This window comes from Mastomys coucha, unplaced genomic scaffold, assembly GCF_008632895.1.
Source record: "Mastomys coucha isolate ucsf_1 unplaced genomic scaffold, UCSF_Mcou_1 pScaffold20, whole genome shotgun sequence".
NCBI lineage: Eukaryota > Metazoa > Chordata > Mammalia > Rodentia > Muridae > Mastomys > Mastomys coucha.
In genome coordinates this window covers 135,571,168-135,590,767 of record NW_022196903.1, presented here as the reverse complement: position 1 = coordinate 135,590,767, position 19,600 = coordinate 135,571,168, and the positions used below count along the sequence as shown (strand labels likewise).

Here is a 19,600-nt window from a genome sequence, read left to right as displayed (position 1 = left end):
TCATTCTTTCCCCCCTTTGTCCATACTAGCCTCTTTATTGATTTCATTGAGTTATAAATGCTTAAGTGAATACTTGTTTTTCTATTGAAAACTAACCAACTTTCATTCATTAAATCTTTACAAAACATCTCTATTCCATCCCTAGCTTCCAGTGCACAGCTGTACTCTGAAAAGGATGCTCTTAATACTTTTGATTTCTAGTTTGTTTCATTATAAATGCATAGGATTATAGATTCTCCATCACATGTAAAATATGAAAGTCTTCAGTAAAAGGACCAGAGGTATTGAAAACTCAGCAACAGATGTATCTTTCTCTTTCCTTAAATAGGTGTTTCACTGTTCGGTTCATCAGAAGGTACACAATAATGTCCATTTTTATTTACTGATTCTGGGTTTCCTTCATCTGTGAACTTTCTTCCATTTTCTGATATCTTGTTATCATTTCTTTTATTTTTTTTCTTTATGACATAAATTAATACAACATATAAAAAAAGTGCTGGAGTTTTTAAAGACATGTTCAAACCCAAATAGGTGACTCTAGAAAAAAAGATGGACAAATATTATTTTATATTTTGTAGTACAGCTTATAGCTCATATCTCTATTATGAAGACCTAAAAGTTAAAAAAAATGAACTTATATTTAAAACATTAAACCTTATGCATTTGACAATAAAGTGTATAAGATTATTTCTAAAGAACTGTCAAGACACTGGCTGACTCTAGCTTTCTGATGGAAGAGAGGAATATACAGGTACTTTTCATCAAGCCACACCATTACATGCAATAAAAGGAGAGAGTACAAAGAAATACATCAGGTATTCACAGTCCACACACCCAGGTCAATTGATACTGAGACTCAAACATATTACTATAAAAAACTGCCCTCCCCACTGTGCCCTCTAATCAGGTGATTAGTTGTAGTAGTCCCTTTGCCGCAATATTTGCACCTAACTTTAAGGAAAACAAAACAAAACAGAAGTCACACAAAAGGGAAATAAAAACAACAATCATGGTTTGAATATAATGGGCAATCTTCAAACCCAGTCATGGATATATCAGGGTATTAAGGTTATCAGGATCTGGGCATGACAGTAAAAACACCCTACTGTCCATCACCACCACCACCACCACCACCACCACCAAGGCCACAAGAGGACCATGCCACCCACACCACTATTATACCACAACCAAGGCAACAATACCACCATGGCACCAATACCAGTGGCAATGATTTGCAACAACAAGAGCTATCACTGTGGTCGGTGGTGAAAATGGTTAGGAAGACAGCTAAGTGTGACTCACAGCCTAGAATGAGAACAGGTAGACTGTCCTCCCGTCTGTACCGTAGCCTATCCATCAGCAATAGAAGCCTCTGTGATTCTCTCTCCTTATACTGCTCACTTGAATTTTACTCTTTAGGGGAACTCGATAGATCTAGAAAGCTTTTTGTGACTGTATCATGAGCTTCCGGTTCCTCTTCTAACTTGTGTTTTGCCTTTGGGTGTTATTTAAAATAATTTTTGCTATATAGAGATTTAAAAATACTCTAATATTTTTGTTATAGTTTCGAGGGCTTGGGTCATGAGCCAAACATATTTGTACTTCCGAAACAGATTTTTAAAAATCTACTTTGAAGCCAGGCCATAGTCGTGCACGCCTTTAATCCCAAAACTTGGGAGGCAGAGGCTGGTGGATTTCTGTGAGGTCAAGGTGAGCCTGGTCTACAGAGATAGTCCCAGGACAGCCAAGTCTACACAGAGAAAAATCTGTCTCAAAAACCACCAAAAGATAATCTATTTTGAATAATGTATGTTTTATAATTAATCAATATTTAAATTTATAATTAACTTTTCTAAAGAATATCACTTACATTTATTATTTCAAATTTCTCTTCTGTTCCCATGAACAGAACACGAACTTTCCCCCTTTCCCTGCTTTATAACCAGACCCTCACTTAGCCATCATGTCCTGCCTCAGAAAGCAGGGACAATAGTGTTTGGGGTATGGGGAGAGTTTTGGTAGATAAAACTATAATTGAACAAAAAGCCCATCTCTTTTGCTCTTAGTTGTATGACTTTGGACAAGTTACTATCCTTGAGCCTCCATGTCTTTGTATTTAATATAAAAATATATACATACATTTACTATTATTTCTACTAGTGTTAAATTGAGATTGCCTGATACAATACAATTCTGAATATAAAGTAAGGATTCATTAAAGCTACATTAATCATTAATTTATTATTTTATTGAAAATAAACTATATGGGGCCAAAGAGATTACTGAGAGATCAAGAACACTAACTGTAGAGAACCTAGGTTCGGACCCCAGCACTCATATAGTGGCTCATGACCATCTGTTCTAGAGAATCCAACTCCATGTGACCTTATGGGCACTACACACATGTGGGGCACACGCATACATGTAGATAAATGCACTCATATACATTTAAAAATTATAAAAAGAAAATTATATAATTTAGCAATTACAATTAAAAGATAAAATCAATTAATGAAGTAAATTATGATGACTCACCCAAATAATCTGGAGTTATATAGCCTGCATGCCCCGTGTGTTCCACAGTTGGTGACAGACCACTTAATACATGTCCTGTCAATTAGTGCTCCATAATAGATTGGAGCTAGCATTCCTCCTACAACATAAGAGGAAAAGCTATCAACCCAAGACAAGTATTTAAAATAAACCTAGGTGTTATAACATATTGATACACAGTGAAGAATGAAAATCTGAAAACTTTCTAGGATAATATCTTTGTTTCTGCTTGAATATATGCAAGAATTAATATCAATAGATTTTTCCAAAGATTATACCATCTTTGGATGTGTAATATCATACACTTCTTTGTCTATTTCTATCCCTAACACACATAATGAACAAGGAATCTACATGCCTACAAGCTATGTTCTTACAATAACAAATTAGTTAAGGCCTATTTAGTGACATGGCCATCTGTCAGGTTTTTTTTTTTTTTTTTTTTTTTTTATAAATCATCAGAAGGTTCTGGAATAATTAGAATAGACTTGTAGCTTTGTGACAATTGAATCAAAGGAATTATCTCAACCCCATAAAGGCAGAAGTTGTTCAAGTATTTGAGGCAAACTAAAAACGAGGGCTGGAGAGATGAGCCAATGGTTTAGAGTGTTTGCTGCTCTTGAAGGCACCAGAGTGTGGGTCCCATCATCTATATCAAGAAGTTCACTGCCTGTAATTCCAGTTCCAGGGAATCTGATTCTTTCTTCTGAAAGGCACTGCAGACAGGTGATATATATACAGAAAATCATGTGTGCACACTTACGCATAAATCAAAGTTACTATCAAAAATAAATCCAATTAAAATGTTCAAAGGTGGAAAAAGGAAATCTAAAAGTAGAACTCTCACAACAGGACTCTCTCCCCAGACAAGCTGTGGTCCAGCCTCACCTCATCTTCACCATGGAAGGGTGCCTTCTAGGTTCAGAATACCTCCTCTTTTGGTGTCATCTGACACCATGATCCACCATTTTCTTTCCACTGACATTGTACTTGTTTAAATATCTTTTGGAGTGTCCTAAGTAGTTCAACTTTAGGGCCCTTGTGGGTAAATTTTATTTATGTGTTCTGATTGCATGGTTTGGGTTGTTGGGCTAACCTTCAGTGGTGGACTTTTTGTATAGTGTGCAAAAGTACACTTCAGGACTTCTCCAGAGCTCATGCATGGTGCAGAGAAGCAAGAGCTCATGCATGGTGCAGAGAAGCAACTGTTTAGCTTCTGTTTCAGTCAACTCTGAGATCAACTTGGTTCTTAAACTGACCACAGATTGGAGGCGTGTGTTAGCAGATGTCTTATTCAGGAGTGATTTGGTTCAAATTCTTATGCATTTTGATAAACAAATCATAACTGTTGTTACATAAGAAAATGATTTTACAATTCTACTGATTTCACTTTTTAAAAATTAGTGTCTTCTTTTCTACAGATCTCCTTTAACTAATTTTATGTGTATCTATCCCTTGTTGTGAGTGCAATGCCACAGAGCCAGAAGAGGGTATCAATCCACTGACATTCAATTCCAGGCAGTTGCTAGCCACTTGAGATGATGATGAGAACTGAACCTTGACCTCTGTAAGATGAGTACATCCTGTCAACCACTGAGCTACCGTTCCAGCCTCCTATTCCCAGTTGTCTGAGAGCAAGTAGTTGACAATGAAATGATAGTGGAGGCCAACGAATCCAAAAAAAATCTGGTCTGAGGAAATGAGTTAAAATACTCATGTTTCAAAAAAATCAGTGCCATTCCTTGAGAAATGAAAATTATATATCAACAATATATATTTTACATATGATGTTACTGGTGTGACAAGACAAGCTAAATATTTTAGGTAGGAATCTCATCCTTGGCCATTACTAGGATTTACTGTCTTCACTAACTTCTTTTCCAAGTGACTTACTCAATTCAGTGTACTAAGAGATGTTTCACAGTGTTCAGTCACACTGTGTGGAAGACTATCACTTTGAATTAGAGGATTGGGAGCTTAGTATATGTTTTCCCTATTGAACCATTTAGGTTCGATGAGGCCATAGTTCCTAACTATGATGGCAAATTCCCTTTTCTTTATGTTTTATGATGTTAGAGGAATTTCTTTTAATCTTTGAGTTTCTCCTTCGCCTATCAGGAAGCTTACTAAGTACACAGCACATCGATTTTGGAGGCAGGTAGATATGGGGAGTTTCACTTGGGTTTTGGAGGTAGGAGGCTTCTGGTATGTACAAAACCTTCCAGCCTGGAGATAGACAGTGAACTCCAGAGAGGCCTTCCTTCTTCTGCACTTCTTCCTCTTTTCTTCATCCTCCTCCTCTTCTCCTCTTCCTCCTCCTTCTCACCCCTTCTTTCATTCTTATAACTCTTTATTGTCCCTTTGAGTTGTGTCTCAAGGTTGTGTCTCCTACACACATCACTGTTGTCAGTGAGGGCTATGTTGCTTAGGTTGCAAAGATCCCTGGGATAGACCTCCAACTCCTTTGCTGATCTTTAAAATCTTTTCATCAGTGCTTGCCTCTGAATGGGTCTCTGCCCTGTCCCTAGGTAAGTAATTTTACTTTTTTTCTGTTTCTTTACATATAAGTACCTAATGTATATAATCTTACTAAGGTTATGTGAGTAGTTGTGAAAATAGCAACAGACATTTAGAAGTAAGTGATTATAAGGAAGGGAGGTGCTTCCTCAATGTCTATCAATCACGCCTTCTGAAGATTTAGGAAAGGAGACTTAGGAACCTCATCTTGACATAAAATTCACAACTTCTTGAGTTTTCTTTTAATTAAAATGTCGTCTTCATCCAAGGTGCTAGATCCTAGGTGTGAGTTCTCCTTCCCCTTCACATGCTTAGCTGCTGATAAGGCTTAGGAGCCTCCAATACCAGACAGCAGGAAAACAGCCCATCAGCCTCGGGCTTTGTTCAGTTTCAAACTGACCAAATTCCCAAAACTCTCAACACACAAGAGGCATTACCTAGAAATGCTATGTATGGAGATGGATCTTCACTTTGCCTGACCCAAAGAGGCACCTGTCATTGCAATGAAGAGGAACAGCTGATCTCTGTGACGTAACTTATTATACAGACGGGACAGTTCCTACATCTAGACTCAATTTTTCAGTTAACTATCAAATTCTCTTTCAAGTCACTATGGTTTCATGTATCTCCTTCTGTTTGCATTTACTACAAATAGAAATGATTCTTAAACCTTTACACTTTCTTTAGAATTAAAACATATTACATTCTACTTTTAAGCTTGGCATGAATATTTGTTTCCTGAATGTGAAGTGTTTCCCATACCTAGTGTTCGTATAACCAGTGAATGGAAACCCATTGCAAGTGATTTCAATTCAGGTTGGACGATCCTGCAATAAGATAAAAGCAAAAAATAACATTTATATGTGTTCAAAATGGTAAGTTGAGTTTAAATCTAAAATGTTTGCTGATGTTATTTTTCCTTATTGTTAGATGAAAACCCTTACAGGAATTGCCCACATGTTATAAAGGTGTTATTAACAGCTTGAGAAGAGACAAGTTGCTGAGTAATAAGGATTCACCATTCTATGATTTCAAGAGAGTCCAGAAAGTTGAAATTCTTTAGCCCAGGCTGGCCCAGGACTCCCAGCAACCCTCCTACTTCAGCTTCTGAAAGTACTGAGCTTACAGATGTGAGTTACCAAGCCTAGCTACACTTTATGTTTTATTCAGTAAATGTGCTGTAAGAATATCAGTAGTCAGCTTTATGATTTCTACAAAGACATTGGTTTCATGTGGCCCATTCAGCCAAGGCCTTGGAAAAAGACCATAGGCTTCTATCTAGGTATAGGACTCAACACACACCCTGCATCTTACTGCTATGACTGTTGTTAACAGATAAGTCTAATAACTTTGTAGATAAAGTTACACTGTAATCAGAGGAGTCAAGAACTTTATGCATTCTGGACTTCCATGTGTGTAACTGTTATGTTAACGGTAGAGAAAATGCTATCACCTTGCTTATAATACACTCATTCAGGGCTGGGGAAGCGGCACAGCACTAAGAGTCCTTGCTGTATCTGTGAAAAATCAGCTTTCAATTCCCAGTGTGCATGCTGGACAGCACACAACCTCAAGTAACTTTAGCTGAAGGGGTTAAATGACACTGTTCTGGCCTCTGCAGGTACTTGTGCTTGCGCAGGCATACTTATACATACAAACATACATACACAGAAACAAAACATAAATTAAATCTTCAAAAAAAGATGTTTATAGAAGGAAACACATTCTTCTATCTAAAAAGTAATATAAAACACATTGTATTTATGGACTAATTATGGAATTATTTTGATCTTTCTGCATTTAGTGAGCTGTTGACAGCCTTACTTCAGTTAAAAATCTCATCCATAGTGATGAGAATGAAATTATGTGGAAAAATGGGTGGATGGGATATTACTCTGCATAAATACTTTTTCTGAACTACTAAGCCTATGATATATTTACATTGCTTGGAACTTGATGCTTATTTGTTCAGCTGGCTAAGTAGATATGTCATTCAGCCAAGTGGAAGAAACCACTTCACCTCTCCTGACTAAAGATAATGGTTCTTCACCTCATGTTTTGTGAGGATCCAATATGTATTGGCACTTTGAACTTCAGTTTTCTTGAAATGTGACTGATACATGATCCTTTGCAGGAAAGATACCACTTACTGAGGACTTTAAACCATATTCCAGAGTGCTGGTTGCTTCCTTGCAACCTCAGGGATTCTGGAGGCTAAGGCAGGAGATCACTTGAGTGGTATAGTGTATGACTTGCCTGGGCAACATAGTGAAACCCTGTCTCAAAAATTAATCAATAAGTAAATGAATAAAGTTTTAAAGGGAGCTTATGCAATTACACAGAAAAATCATTAACCATAGTATAATAAAAATTTAAAACATCATGGTTAAATATTAGGAGACAGTAAATGCAGTATGGTTAGTGAAGGATGGTGTTAGCTCAGCTAGGGTCACACAGTACTCATGGGCCAGAAAGCTATGCTTATAATTCTAGGAGATGGGTATTTTTGTTTTCCATTGTATTTTGTTTATTTTGTAAGTAAAGTATGAAGGAAGTCAGCAGGAAGTAGAACTTGGCTGGGTCACGGAAATCTTTCTCAAACCTCAGATTTATCAAGGGGGGATTTGGAGAAGGAAGAGATGGCATTCTTCTCCCTGCTTGAGTCCTTGTATCTCACGGATGCTGTTGTTTATATGGGAGATTTGGGTTATGTACTAGACACACTACAAGTATCTCAGGTTTGTACTCCATGTGCATTTTCACCCCAGTAGGGTGCTTAGCCTACATGGGAATGTAAGGGGGGCTTGTTGACAGGACCGTTTGCTTCAAAGTGGGCTGGACACCTCCAACAATTTTAGGAAGGAAAGCTGTGATAGAATGCTGTGCAAAGACAGCCGCATACATATGAAGACGTAGGCGTAGACAGCCCCATTCACAGGCATGAACACTTACCCCTAGCCACATCCTTGGACTCTAGCTGCTTGCTCACTTGTGTGGTGCATTGGTGCATGCATTAGAGCAGAGTGCACTTACCAATAAGTGTAATTCCTACCTCACCTCTCACGAGGAGCACTTCAATACAGTGTGCGTGCCTCAGAATAATAATAAAAAGAACCCCAAGAAGCTAGGTGTGTTTTCTAACTTATTTAATTTCTTAGCAATATCTGCTTGATATAATAAATTAAATCTAAGCTCATCCTCCATTATCCTCTTTCATGATAATGGGTCTTACATTGTTGATGATTTTTAGGTGACATCTGAGAACCCCAATCAGATAGGTAGCTCAGGCACATGATGCCAGGCTTACTATCTGTGAAAGATAAAACTCTTCTTATTTCCTGGCTGTTCCACATCACTGGAATTTAAGTTTTAAAAGTTCTGAAACAGCCCTTTCTTGGACCTTTAAGATTAATATTTTTGTTTATCAGAAGTCTCTGGATTGTGAGTAGATATTTGTGCATCATAGTGAATTTTTCATAAATGAGAAGTGTTCACCCTATAAATAGACAATATTTTATATTTAATTGAACTAACTGATTGTGGGAAACACCTTAATGTAATATTTGGTCAGAATAGAATTTAAACAAGTGTAGATGCTATTTAAATGTCTATCCTCATTTAGATGGCAATTAAAACCCTTTCTTTTTTCTCTCAGCCTTTAGGGACTTTAATCAACACAGAGTTCAAAATTATAAAGAGATATTAACTCAGGTTATCATGCTCATATAAATACATTTTTAAAGATCAACTTACAAGTGTTGCACACTTTTAGTTTCAGATGTACTGTGGATGAATTAGTCAAATGGGACTTCTAGGACCTGCTCCCTTCCCTGGCCACCCACTGCACTTGCCCCACAGTCTTCACTGCACTCCCAGCCAGTCAACTTCGTTTCTTTTCAAACACAATAACTTTTTCTGGTGTCATGGTTTAAAGCATGAGTCCAGTTCTCTCCTAAAATCCTCATCTAGACACTTTTTTAGTTCATGGCATTGAGAAAGCCTTTTTTTCTTGATATGTGCCTTTGAGACAATCATAGTTCCTGTCTGCCATAAATTAGGCTACTTTTCCTCATCTTCATAGCAACACTTTCCTTATGTTACAATCGTTTTAGAATTATCATGTGCTCATTTTAATGATAATTTGATTCATGATGGTCTTTGCTGTTGTACTCTGGGATGTACGTCCGCAAGAACTTATCTACTAACTTACCTTGGGATATTCTTCAAGCATAGTATCTTACCTAAATATTTGTCTAGAAATGGAACAACTCAACTCTTTTCATATATTTATTTCTTCTGCCTACAGGCTGTTACAAAAGATTGGATCAAAAGTTATTCTGTGGGTAAACTAAAACTTTTGAAATATTATTGCTATTTTAAAATTTTAATATGATTTATTTTTATTAATTTATGTCTGTAGGTGTATGTGCCAGGTGTGTGTGTGTGTGTGTGTGTGTGTGTGTGTGTGTGTGTGTGCCCTCAGAGCTTAGAAGATTGTGTCAGACCCCTTGGAGCTGGAATTATTGGTAATTGTAAGATACTTGAGGTGGGTACTGAGAACTGAACTCAGGCCCTCTGGAAGAGCAATAGAGCAATCTCCACCCTAGAAATATTACTATTGATGGAAGTTTAAGTTTGTCAGACTTCCAAATGGGTTTCTTTCGTTAACATGAATAAATGATTCCTAAGGCAGAATGGAACTAAGCGTAAAGTTTTTCTAAACTTAAAGAGAGACAATTACAATTGAGTCAACTCCTAATAATTCTATATTTTAAGTGTCTAGCAAGCTGAGAGTTCACAGAATCTAGATTTCCTAATGAAAGAAGCATATGCAAAAATCATTATTTATGGTATAGAACTAATGAAATAATCACGAGAACATGCGCTCCTATATAATTAAAACGGGACAAGATATGAGCTTAGGTCTCAAGTGTAAGACACTAGAAGTCTGTAAATATATTTATCATCTAATATATACAACTGATAAAGATGTGTTAACAACTTATACTCAGGATGAAGAGAAGTCTCAGTGAGTAAATCTCTGGACTTACAAATATAAGGATCTATGTGTAGGACCCCAGAACTCATCTGTGATCTGACAGGTGATTAGCAGATCCTTGAAAGTTCAGAGGCAGATGATCCGGGTTCCAAGGTAGAGGTAGAAGGGGCTTGAAGACTAATTCAGAGATAATTATATGAGTCCTAAATGGTCACCACACATATACTTCACACAGGAATGTACACACATGCACATAGAGCAAAGTATACTCACTTTATCAGAACCAAGACAAAAGAAGTGCTTCCCATTGCAGTGAAAAAAGACATACTGACTTGAAAAATTATATAAAAGTAATATTTGGTTTTGCATTGGTCTCTTGGGCATTCACCCAACCGTGCTGAGTGGTTTCCCTTCTGGAAACCAGAGTCGCTGATACAACTGCAGTCATAGAATTCCTAAAAGATAGGTTTTGAAATGTTATAAAGTCTGTTTGCAAACATGAAAGTGCTATAAATATGTCCCATTATATTTTTAAAGTGTTCTTCCTCTCTAGGAAAAGTGTTTACTGTTTTTAAAGCTTCTAAAAGCATCATTGCTTAATAATTGAAAAAAACATTTATTTCTGGGCAAGAAAATGAAATTTGCTCCTAACTCCTAATTCATTGCAATTTCAAGATTATAAAATAATTGTATAAATTAGCTTCTGAAACTATTTATAAGTTCTTCACCCAAACACGTTCTTTTTCATACTTGTCTTCTGACTTTTTCTTTCTATGTTACTTTTACATCCTTACTGTATTTAAAAATTCCTGCTCTGTGTCAGCCATATGCCTTTAGGAAAAATTATCCAGAGAATGAAGGCATTTGACAGTTGGAAATCAGCCAAAATCTGAAATGAGAACCAGCTCTACAAATGGGTTGAGCCATACAAGGTGTAGTGGAAACCGTGATCATGCCAAGTATGGTAGTGCACATCTGTAACTCCAGCACTTCAGAAGGGGAGGGGAGGCAGAAGGATCCTGAGTTCAGAGATGGACCGCTTATAGAGGTCCTGTCTCACACCCATAAAACAATAACTGTTTGTATACCAATGTTTGTATTAGGAAAAAAGTAAAAAAGGACATTTCCTAACTTTGTGAGATATTGGATAGATTAGTGGTATGTGCAACACCATGAGTAATTTCTATGCTTTGGAGTCAGCAGGTGACTAAGGATAACTCACAGTTCACAAGGAAAGGTGTATTTTGAATGAAAAAGAAGGTGTCATGGCGTGGCATATAATAGGCATATGTGGAAAAGATGCTAGGTTATCTGAGTAAAGAGCTAGCTTTGGAGAATTCTGAACTGACACATGAAAACCGGACAGTCAGGCAAGCATGAAGTCAGAACTCTTTCTTGAAGAGTCAAGTTTGGGGAGCTCAGAGATAGATTCATAAAAGTCTATAAAAAGCGTAAGTTTTGTCTATAAGTTGATTTAAGATTCGTTATACAGATTCGATGGAATCCTCATCAAAATTCCAACTCAATTTTTCACAGAGACAGAAAGAGGAATTCTCAAATTTATCTGGAATAACAAAAAACCTAGGATATCAAAAACCATTTTCAATATTAAAAGAACTTCTGGGGGAATCACTATCCCTGACCTCAAGATGTACTACACAGCAATAGTGATAAAAACCAAAACTGCATGGTACCATACAGAGACAGGCAGGTAGATCAATGGAATAGAATGGAAGACCCAGAAATGAACCCACACACCTGTGGTCACTTGATCTTTGACAAAGGAGCAGAAAACATCCATGGAGAGAAAGACAGCATTTTCAACAAATGGTGCTGGTTCAACTGGAGGTCAGCAAGTAGAAGAATGCAAATTGATACATTCTTATCTCCTTGTACAAAGCTTAAGTCCAAGTGGATCAGGGAACTCCACATAAAACCAGATACAATGAATGTAATAGAAGAGAAAGTGGGAAAGGACCTCAAACACATTGACACAGGGGAAATTTTCCTGAACAGAACACCAATGGCTTATGCTCTAAAATCAAGAATTGACAAATGGGACCTCATGAAATTGAAAAGCTTCTGTAAGGTAAAGGACACTGTCAATAGGACAAAACAGCAACCCACAGATTGGGAAAAGGACCTACATCCAACCCTACATCCGATAGAGGGCTAATATCCAAAATATATAAAGAACTCAAGAACTTAAACTCTAGAGAACCAAATAACCATATTAAAAAATAAGGTATAGAGCTAAACAAAGCCTGAGAAGCACTTAAAATCAATCTGGTGATTCCTGAGAAAATTGGAAATAGTTCTACCTGAGGACCCAGATATACCACTCCTGGGCATATACCCAAAAGACGCTCCAACATATAACAAGGACACATGCTCCACTATGTTCATAGCAGCCTTATTTATAATAGCCAGAAGGTGGAAACAACCCAGATGTCCTTCAACAGAGGAAAGAATACAGAAAATGTGGTATATTTACACAATAGAGAACTACTCAGCTATTAAAAACAATGAATTTATGAAATTCTTAGGCAAATGGATGGAACTAGAAAATATCATCTTGGGTGAGGTAACCCAGTCACAAAGTAAACAAAAATAAATAAATAAATAAATAAATAAATAAAGCAAAAAACCACAAAAAACCATGGTATTTACTCACTGATAAGTAGATATTAGCCAAAAAGAAGCTCGGAATACCCAAAATACAACTCACAGACAATATGAAACCCCAGGAGAAAGAAGACCACACCAAAGTGTGGATGCTACAGTCCTCAGAAGGGAGGAGAAAATACTCTCGGGAAGTAGAGGCCCAGAGGGATCCGGAAGGGAGAGAGGAGGGGGAGGGGAAAGAGGGGCCAGTTTCGATGTGGGAGGAGGTGAGGGAGAAGTACAGAAGGTCAGGAATTTGAAAGGAGGAGAGTAGCAGTGGGGAAGGGAGAACAAGGGGCAGCCACTAGAAAGTCCCAGATGCCAGGGACCCAAGAGGTTCCCAAGACCCAACAGGGAGGACATAGCTGAAATACCCAACAAAGGGGAGAGAGAACTTGTAGAGACCATATCCAGTGGATAGGCATGACCCCAGGTCGAGGGATGGGACCACACATCCATCTCAAAAACAATCCAAAATTCCTCCTCTTCAAAAGGAAATACAGGGACAAAGAGTGGAGCAGAGACTAAGGAAAGGCCATCCAGAGACTGCCCCATCTAGGGATCCATCCCATGTGCAGACTCCAAACTCAGACACTATTACTGATGGCCAAGAAGTGCTTGCTGGCAGGATCATGGTATAGTTATGCCCTGAGAGGCTCTCCCAGAGTCTGATTAATACAGATGTGAATACATACAGCCAAACATTAGACTGAGCATAGGAACCCCAACAGAAAAGTTAGGGTAATGACTGAAGGAGCTGAAGAGGTTTGCAACTCCATAGAAAGAACAACAATATCAACCAACAAGACTCCTCAAAGCTCCCAGGAACTAAATCAGCAAACAAAGAGTACACATGGGGCACCCATGCCTCCAGCTGGATATGTAGCAGAGGATTGCCTTATTGGGCATCACTAGGAGGGGAGCCCCTTGGTCCTGTGGAGGCTCAATGACCCAGGGTAGGGGAATGCTAGGGCAAGTGGGGGAACACTTATAGAGGCAGAGGGAGGGACAACTGGAAGGTTGAGGATAATGTGAAATGTCAATAAATAAAATAACGAATTAAATAGAAAAAATGAAATTAAAAAAAACTTTAAAAAATTCATCCTTAATGTATGAGGTATAAAGTAATTATCAGTTATGACAGATGCTTGTATCATAAAAGGAGTTTCAAAACCCTAACTACATACATGTTCCAAAAGACAATAGTCTAAGTCTCAAAAGTGAAAAATTGGAAGTGAAGTAATCTCAAAATAGAATTCAAGGAACAGAAAAATTTGATGGTTCCAAGCAGGACTTCATGTGAAGGTCTGCTAACCTCCCAGTGTAGGCCATAGAGGAACCTATTTTTGTATCTTTTACTGGAGACCGTAGCTCTACAAAGATGTGATAAGTAAGTGTGAAATTGAATGTAAAGTTATGAGCAAGGAGAGGTGAGAAAATGAAAACTGACACTCACTGTATTATTCAGTTTCTCATCACCACGAAACGATTTGCATCCTGCTAGACAAGGTGAAATGTAAGTCACTCCATTTTCTCCGCAGACGGGTTCCCATTGATTTTTATCACAATTGCAGTCCGAGTTGCAATAAGAAAGTGGTACATCTACGTGAGAGTCCACTGGTTTCATTCTGGGGATATATAATAGATAGACACATGTCAAAGCGAGACAGAGGGAGGGAGAAGCGAGAATGGATGGAAGGGAAGAGAAGGGAGGGGAGGGGACATACATGGAGGGGAGAGGAGGGAAGGGAAGGGGAAAGAAGAAAAAACAAAAAGGGTCATGATTAGAGATTAGATAACTGTTATTGGTGTAAGAGCCTTGTTAAATTTCTGGCTATAGTTAGGAGCTGACTAGGGATCTGCACAGCCTTAAGAAGCTGAAGTGCCAGGAATACTTTTTATTATGTGGTAAGTGTAGGAGAGAAAGGGTACATTATACCTGGGGTATCAGGATGTCTAATCCAATGGAGAGTAGCAGGGTCAGTTCCAAAAGAATGAAAATCAAGTTTGGAGTGCAGAACTGGTCTCTTGCACAGGTATTTGTTTACATGAATGCTGGAGAAAGCTTGTTCAGCCATAGCTGTGAAAGTTGCCTACATATGCACTCACAACCTAGCCAAGACTGCAGTTTTGGAATCTAAAACTTCAAATTTAAGTCATGAGAGTCAGTGAGGTAATGTGTGGGACTTGCTGGTGATAAAAACTATATGCCTGTACAGGGGTAACAAAAGTATCCATGACTAAGCTCCCATTGCACATTGTGAATACTCTAAAAATTACATGATCATCATCACCCAGTTTTTCTTTATGTGAGAAATAAAAACCGCTCTTGGGATATCTTAGACAGTGATTGCTTGGGGAATTTATAAATCATGATCCTTGCTAACTGAACAGTTTAGTGAAAACTGTTTTCAGCCTACTGTTCTCTCACATAGGATTCTGAATGGAGCTAACATAGCATTCTGTTGACAAAATAATCAATACAAACCCATCGTAGGTCAAGGTTAGGCCAGCAAAGGACTTGTTTTCACAGATTAGAGGAAAATATAACAACTGAAACACATAGGCCATTGAGGAGGTGAAAAACACAAACTTGGTGATTCCAATCAGGGTCAATTTGAATTTTTTAATGATAAATCCTCCTAAAAACATTCCACTTGCCATAGTAGGTATGGTTATAGCTCCTGGAAATAAAAGAATAATATCATAATTAAATAAGAAAGGCTTCTCTGGTGTCTTTACATATGAAATACAGCGTGTCTATATAAACCCTTCAATTTTGTTGCTTCTAAACTAGAAATGAATGGCCAAAATGGAAATAGAAGACCATGCCCTATGTGAAAATGACAAAAATAATGTCTCTTGTCAAAAGAGTTGTCCGACATTGCCTTTGAATAGATAAATTTTATGAGGGACACCTGACCCCAGAAAATAATGACAATGTACCAAGCCCTCACAGTGTAAACCTTGCTTTATGTTTGGGATTATTTCCTTTTTATTTACATGTGTGTGTGTGTGTGTGTGTGTGTGTGTGTGCGCGCGCGTGCATGGGTGGAGTGTAAATGGGTGCAGCTGTCCAGGGGACATCTTCTGAAATGTACCACCTGTCAGGTCCAAAGGGAACTCTAATCCATCAAACTCCAAATATTCAGAAAAGGCCTCAACCTGGATTATAGGAAGGGTTCTGGTGATTAGATAAAAACCTGTATTCTTTAGAAACTTTTGGTTCTTCTCTACCAAAGGAGTCATTTTCCATATCACTGGTAGAAAGAACAAATGATAACCAGTAGTGCCAATTTGCATACCAGAGGTCATGCTGGCCTGTTACACATTGCCAAGCTCATGCTTGTCTTAGCCTTTCTCTTCCCATTGTGTACTGCCTGTGCCTCCCCGCAGTGCCTCCCCGCTCCCCTACTGTCCCTCTTTTCAGGCCCCCATTCCCCTTATCACCCTGCTATTTTGATATATTCTCACACATCCCCTCTGCTTCTTTCCTTTTCTTCTTTTTTTCTTCTGGCTCTCATTTCTCTCACTGTGTTTTCTCTAGTCTTTATCCCTTGGCCAGGTTCAGGCTGCTAGCCATATTGAGTCTGCTTCTTTCTCTCTCTACTCTGGACTATATGTTTCTGGTCATTCTGTCATTAATATCTACAGTAAAAATTCTTCCCTTATCCAAACCTTGGAGCAGACATATCTTCATTTTGCTCATCCTCTGTGATGCAAACTATGGATCCGTCTGTCTTACCTAACAGAAAGTTGGCCTGAGATGCTGACTGGCCGAACTGTTGCTCTATAAACTTGAACAAGTAAGTAAAGGAGCCAATGAAGCTGCTGATGTGTAGCAATGTTAGTATCAAGAATATAATATATAGGTCGTTGGTAAGGATGCTTTTCAGAGACCGTAGAAAACCTTGAAATAAAAAGAGTGAAGAATAAAATTGTAGTACAACTTAAACATTTCTTACATCCTAATCTTCTCCTTATTATATGTATGATTTTAAAGTATATAATACATACAACACAGTGCACTCTGAAATCTTACTATAAACAGATTCATAAATACTTTCATTCAATCATTTCCATAACTATATTATGTATTTGGTCATTTGGGATCATCACTATTTTTTTTGTCTTTTCTGTTTTGTTACTTGCTTTGTTCTGTGGATATTTGGCAGTTCTTCACAATCTTAGTTTTTTGTATCTTTCGATCCATTTACCTGTTCATTCAACAAATACTTGGTTTTGAATCAGACACCAGGAAATATGCTGAAACATAAAACAAGAATTCTGTACGTGCTGTTCCCTATTACTAGCATTTAATAATGTGATTCTTATGTTAATTAAGCTATTTGTTTAGCAAAACTTTGTGCGATTGATGACCATAGGATGAAGCACCCTGATGTTCAAAAACCATAAGCATGAATTTAATATGAGGATTCCAACACTTTGTTTCTTAGAATGAAGCATTTCTATAAAACCCTGCCCCAGCAAATATGTCAGCTTAAGTCAGATGACTTAAGTCATCTGCATAAAACATTGCTCCAGCAAATAGAACTGAACTGAGTTGCCTGCCTAAAACCATGCCCAGCAAATACTCTGGCACGAAAGGAGCATGCCTAAAACACTGCCTCACCACACCTGGCAGCACCAAAGCTGCCTGCTTTAGGACAAAATACTAACAAGCAGGTTACAATAATGAGTCCCAGGTCACATTAACTCAAGAACACTAACAAATTCTGTCACTAACAGAATTACCTGACTGGAAATTTCTTTATATAAACAACAACAAAAAAATTTCTTGTCTGTATGTATGTACATCCATGTATGTGGTTGCACTTGGAAGTCAGAAAAGGGAATTAAACCCTCCAGATCTAGAGTTACAGAGTTATGAACCACCATGGAGGTTTCTGGGAAGGTAAGTTGATTCCTCTGCAAGAGCAGCAAGTGCTCTTGTAATCACTGAGCACCCTGACGTGCTCCTTGTAATGTCTATAGCAAGTTTCAAAACCTTGATGCTCTAGAACCTGTGCCTACTACGCAGAATGCTGTGGGTTAAATCCTCGTACCAGGAATAAAAACAAAACAATACTGTGGTTTCTGGTGTCTAACAACTTACTTTTGAGGAACCAATCAAACCCTGCTATTAGGTACTGCCCAGTTTCCACAGTAAACAAAGAAACAAAGAAACAAGCAAAAAAAAGATATGTTATCTTTTCATGGCCAACATCAATGTACTAATCTTGTTGAAAACTGAACTACCCTCGATTAGAAACCAAACAACATAGTCAGCTCCTGCACAGAAATGACTTTGGGTTAAGGTGATGGAGTGAAGAAAGTAATCCAATGAAGAAATGAAAAGAGGAATGTCTTAGGCCACCTCTGAGAACTTGTCCTTTGATTCCAAAGGAAACCTAAAAAGGTTGTCAAGTGGTTACATTTTTGTTGCAGTTACTTGTAGTGTGGTTATGACACAATAACTTGACAAAAGCAACTCAGGAAAGCAAGGGTGTGTTGTGGCTCTCAGTTTAAGGGTGCACAGCATCACTGCAGGGAAGTTGATAATGGCTGAGGTAGCTGGTCACCCAGCATCCACAGTCAGGAAGCAGAGAGAGATGAGTCCTCAGCTTGCTCTCTCCTTATTCAGTTTAAAACCTGCAGCAAGTTGAATGGCCTTCCTCACATTGAGATGGGATCTTCCCACTTCAGTAGACCTAATCTCAACAACCCCTCCTCACATTCATGTCCAGAGGTTTGCTTTCTGGGCACAAATCATCACAAATTATCGCAGTGATTTAATTTTGGGTGGTGATATTTTCAGACAGGCCTTACCTTAGTCTCACAGTCCAGACTAGTCTTGAACTCATGATCCCCAGAACCACTATAACTGTCATTAATTTGTTTTTTTTTCTATTTTATCAATTCATTCTGATGTACCATTCCCATTTTAAATTAAAATCACAGGTTAGAATCCATCAAATAACTTTCTCTCTTTTCTTGTCAGCTTTGAAATTATTCTTTTTCCCCCATTTTCTTTTATTAGATATTTTCTTTATTTACATTTCAAATGTTATTCCCTTTCCAGGTCCCTCCCCCAAATCCCCCTATTCTATTCCCCCTCCCCCTTCTTCTGCGAGGGTGTTCCCCCACCCACCCACTCACATCTGCCTCCCTGCCCTGGCATTCCCATACACTGGGATATCAAGCCTTCACAGGACCAAGGACCTCACCTCCAGTTGATACCCAACAAGGCCATCCTCTGCTACATATGCAGCTGGGGTCATGAGTCCCTCCATGTGTACTCTTTGCTTGGTGCTTTAGTCCCTGGGAGCTCTGACAGGGGTTGGGGGAAGTGGTCTGGTTGCTTGATATTGTTGCTCCTATGGGATTGCAAACCCCTTCAGCTCATTTAGACCTTTCTCTAACTCCTCAATTGGGGACCCCATGCTCAGTCCAATGGTTGGATGCTAGCATTCACCTCTGTATTTCTCAGGCTCTGGTAGAACCTCTCAGGAGACATCTATATCAGGATCCTGTCAGCAAGCACTTCTTGGCACCCACAATAGTGTCAGGGTTTGGTGACTGTATATGGGATAGATCCCCAGGTGAATCCGTTATTAGATAGTTTTTCCTTCAGTCTCTGCTCCACACTTTGTCTCCATATTTGCTCCCATGAGAATTTTGTTCCCCTTTCTAAGATGGTACAAAGCATTCACACTTTGGTTGTCCTTCTTGAGTTTCATGTGGTCTGTGAATTGTATCTTGAATATTCTGAGCTTTTTTGGCTAATATTCACTTATCAGTGAGCATATACCATGTATGTTCTTTTGTGATTGGGTTATCTCACTCAAGATGATATTTTCTAGTTCC

The 19,600-nt window shown here is 38.3% G+C and overlaps 1 protein-coding gene across 1 annotated transcript in view; it reads right to left on the bottom strand.

The window, feature by feature from the left end:
* Positions 1-320: 320 nt before the first annotated feature.
* Positions 321-19,600, bottom strand: part of Slco1b3 (solute carrier organic anion transporter family member 1B3) — a 33,706-nt gene continuing 14,426 nt past the window's right edge. Inside the window, exons 7-13 of the mRNA XM_031381041.1 lie at positions 16,479-16,643; positions 15,222-15,417; positions 14,190-14,361; positions 10,343-10,524; positions 5,833-5,897; positions 2,536-2,653; positions 321-537 (exon numbers count right to left, since the gene is read on the bottom strand). Of these exons, the coding sequence (XP_031236901.1) occupies positions 321-537; positions 2,536-2,653; positions 5,833-5,897; positions 10,343-10,524; positions 14,190-14,361; positions 15,222-15,417; positions 16,479-16,643 (1,115 nt within the window). The remainder of the gene's footprint in view (positions 538-2,535; positions 2,654-5,832; positions 5,898-10,342; positions 10,525-14,189; positions 14,362-15,221; positions 15,418-16,478; positions 16,644-19,600) is intronic.